This window comes from Silurus meridionalis, chromosome 12, assembly GCF_014805685.1.
Source record: "Silurus meridionalis isolate SWU-2019-XX chromosome 12, ASM1480568v1, whole genome shotgun sequence".
NCBI lineage: Eukaryota > Metazoa > Chordata > Actinopteri > Siluriformes > Siluridae > Silurus > Silurus meridionalis.
The window spans coordinates 24,903,903-24,908,000 of NC_060895.1; the positions used below are offsets into that span (position 1 = coordinate 24,903,903).

General features: G+C 34.2%; 1 protein-coding gene across 2 annotated transcripts in view; it reads right to left on the reverse strand.

Annotated features, from left to right (window-relative positions):
- The window catches only part of myo7bb (myosin VIIBb), a 43,581-nt gene extending 39,909 nt beyond the window's left edge, over nucleotides 1–3,672 (reverse strand). The window contains exons 1-3 of one of the 2 annotated variants that reach the window (XM_046862320.1): nucleotides 3,658–3,672; nucleotides 3,392–3,546; nucleotides 2,579–2,680 (exon numbers count right to left, since the gene is read on the reverse strand). In XM_046862320.1, the coding sequence (XP_046718276.1) occupies nucleotides 2,579–2,680; nucleotides 3,392–3,409 (120 nt within the window). In that variant the 5' untranslated portion in view covers nucleotides 3,410–3,546; nucleotides 3,658–3,672. Of the gene's footprint in view, nucleotides 1–2,578; nucleotides 2,681–3,391; nucleotides 3,638–3,657 lie in introns of those variants that run through there. The other variant, XM_046862319.1, reaches the window with a different exon arrangement.
- Nucleotides 3,673–4,098: the final 426 nt, after the last annotated feature.

Here is a 4,098-nt window from a genome sequence, read left to right on the forward strand (position 1 = left end):
CATATAATAAAGACTCGATGCAGAACACACAAGGAAGTGAAACACTAATAATAAACCTCTTTTATATGATACACATCTCATAAACTCTCCACTGGAGCTTCATGATAACATGCACAATAAAAACACAAAACACGTACATGAAGTGCGGCGTCTCGGTCTCCTAACACGGCTGGAGATCTGATTCTCTCTTACCTCAGGTACAGGAAGTGGAGTTTTCAAAGGGAAAGCACAAGAGTCTATGGTAACCATGGTGACGTTCATACATTAACAGAGATCTATTTTTAATATCTAACCGCTTAAAGGAGACTGAAAAAGAGTTTGGGGTTAAAACATTATATTATATTATATTATATTATATTATATTATATTATATTATATTATATTATAATCTGAATTTGTATTTATGAAGTATTTAATTATTTTTTAATATTTACATTAAAATATAAATTAAACCATTTTATGTTTTAAATCAATTGTATCAATGATAGAAATATTTACATAAATAGAAAGAGAATAATGAATATATAATTGTTTTTAATAATATTATATATTCATTATTCTTTCTCTATTTATGTATTTATTTCTATTTGTAACATTTATTTTAATATGTATTATATGTTAATTTATTTATTTGTTTATATTGTACATATTGTTTATATTTACATTGTTTATGAATTTATTTCTAGTTGAATATTATTTAATTTATGTTTATCATTTTTCTATTTGCACTTTTTTTTTCAATGTTATTTCAATGTTTTTATTTATTAATTAATGTATTGATTGATTGATTGATTGATTGATTGATTGATTGATTGATTGATTGATTGATTATAGCTTCCAGATCAGTGGATCCCAGGCTGGGGGTTACGACCACGTGATGTTGCTTGACATAGAAATGATGATTTTACACATGAATATGATACACATCACTCTTGAATTCTCTTCATGCAGTTCTTCATTCAGCCAATCATGTAGCATATGATTCTGCAGATGCAGGAGTGAGAGCGTCAGGTTCACATTCACATCAACCATCAGAATGAAAAAGACGTTGGCTCTCTGTGATCATGTCTTGGCTGCAGGTTTGGGTTTTTCCGAAGCTCCTGATCTTCTGCTGGGAATTTCAGTCTTTCAGAGTTTACACCGAATGGTGCGAAAAACAAAAAACACCCAGTAAGTGGAGGATCTGCAAGCTGAAACATCATGTTGTTGAGTGACTTCAGAGGAGAATGAAGTGACTGGTCGGAACCGACACAATGATGTGGAGAAAAACATCTCAGTAGGTGGATGAGCTACAACAGTAAAACATCTCATCAGGTTCCTCACCTGTTAGCCAAGAACATGAATCTGGAGTTATCCTGAGCATTGACTGTAATAAAAACAAACCTGGTCTGTTTCTCATCTTCAGCTGTCCAGTTTTGGCGAGTCTGTGCTCATAAAGCCTCAGATTCTGCTTATTCTCCTTTGATCTCTTTCACCAACAAGGTGTTTCAGCCTGCAGATCCAAACTCACTGAGTGTTTTTTGTTTTTTGCACCACTCTGTGTAAACTTTACTGAATGTTGTGTGTGCAGGAGATCAGCAGTTTCTGGAAAACTCAAACCCTCTCATATGGTAGCATTAACCACCAACAACACCACAGATAAAGTCTGTGATGTTTGATGTGAACATTAACTCAAGCTCTAGACCCTGGATCTCCATGATCTAATACACGGTGCCGTTGCTACATGATTGGCTGATTAAAAAAACTGCATCAGTTTTAGCTAAAGTGATATCTAGAATATCTCCTGACAATCTGGACTAGCATAGGATTCACACAAGCTTTTGAAAACCTTTTAAAATCTCTGTTTTGAATACAAGCCTGCTAGATCTTCTGGAAACCAAAATAGTCGCTTATATCACAAAATATATCAGATAACCGATGATAAAAAATGTGTTATGGTCATTTGGAATGACTGCTTGTTGCTAGTTTAACTCAACATGCTAGCAAGCTAACTGCAGACAAATTAGCATGCATCAGTCAAACACATTTAGTTTCTCTGTGATTTATATGAGTTAGCTAGCTAGCTGGTTTAGCATTCGGTTTCTGCAGCTAAAAGTTTGTAAGTTACAGATCCAACATCATTGAGACTATTTTGTGAAGGAACATTGGGATTAATGTGTTTTTAAAAATCCAGGACTGTGGATGGAATCATGTAAACGTCCATCCAGACAAATGATGTTGATTATATGTGTAGTTATTTCTATATCTTGAGAACAACGATGGACAATTGTGTATGACTCAATCAGTCATGTGATCTGTAGATCGTCTAAGCCCCACCCCCTTTAAACAACCCTGTTCATCTTGAGGAGTTTCAGCAAGTCTGCCCCTGAACGTCATTTCAAAACGTTTATAACATGAAACCACGGAGCGTAAAGAGCTGATATAATAACTGATAAGCAGTGAAAGGTTGAGGTGAGATGATCAGTAGGCCAGGAGGTTGGACCTGCTGCGTGTTGAATGTAAGCCTCTGATAGCGCATTGTGAAATGTCAGGAACAGAACAAGGAGATCACCAAACCCATGGAAACACACGTCCTTACCTTCCCCTCATCGTCTAACAGAAGAACCTGCTTCCCATCGAAAGCCTTCACCCGAGCCCCAACCGGGACCCCGAGGCCAGAGTCCACCCAGACATGATCACCCTAAACACACACACACACACACACACACACACACACACACACACACACACACAGCCGTGTTAGTCTTCATACACTTAAAAAATTCATCATAAAACCATAAAAGAAAAACACAGTTATACTAAAAAAACTAAAAAATGTATTTATAATAAAATTAATAATAATCAGTAATAAGTAACAAATAATCAATAATTATAAAACGCTTATAGAAATAAATATAGAAATATAAAAGTACACAAACAAATATAAAAATATAAAATAATACACATTTATATCTAAAAACAAATATTTTAAATGACAAACGTCACCACAAAGCAGCTGTACAGATTCGGAAAATAAATAAAAAAATTTAAATAATAATAATAATAATAATAATAATAATAATAATAAAAGAAAATACATGACATGGACCATTTTGTAGGCATAAAAATCTCCTAAATAATTGTTGTTATTTTTTTAAAAGGATTTGTTAATTTTTATATTAATGACTAAAATAAATATAAAATGAACGGACAAACGTTGATTAATAAATATTTGAAAAAAATTCTGTTTGTGTCAAAGAAGTGATTAAAGATCATTTTTCTTTATATTTTTTTCCCGTTATATTTAAAAAGAAGAATCATAAGTTTATTTACACTTTAAATAAATAAAAAAGAAAGAGAGAATAGAATATTCTAATCTATGACATTAGAAGGAGAGACGTTTCTCCTGTACCTTGCTCAGCACCACCATTGAGACGTCTCTCCTGGCTCAGAAGTCACACAAAGTAAACCTCGTTCAAACACAGAACATGTAACCCAGCTGTAAAATCTAAGCTCCTGAGATCATTCTTTCTCCAAGCAGGATCCTCTTCAGAAGTTAAGGCGTTTCTGAGTGAGGAACAAGGAAGAAGACACAAATGGTTCTCTTTATAGAACTTTGCTCTAAATGTTGGGTTCGTCAGAAAGGCACCTGAGCAGCTTCTGGAAGGAACAACTCACCACCTTGAATATGTTAAGAGGTCAAATCATATCACAAGCAGGAGGTGGCCTTTTGGACCCGGGAATACACACACACACACACACACACACACACACACACACACACACACATAAAACCATAAAGCTGTAAAGCTAGAAAACAGAAGAGCACTTAAATACACGAAGGAGGATTTCACAACATGTTCTATAAACTATATATTAATATATCCACATTAGCGTGCAAACGTTTTCTGCAGGTGTGAAAAAAAGTCAGAACACCATCAGAAATTGGTGTGAAGAAGTGTTAATCTTTTTTATTATTATTTGAACTAAATGGAAAATAACTGAACAGAAGAAATCAATATTCAGCGTGAGCACCTTCTCAATCTTCTCAGTTCACTTGAAGGAATTCAAAAGATCTTCTGTGGATGGAGGCTCCTCGAATCCTTCTGTCTCTTCATG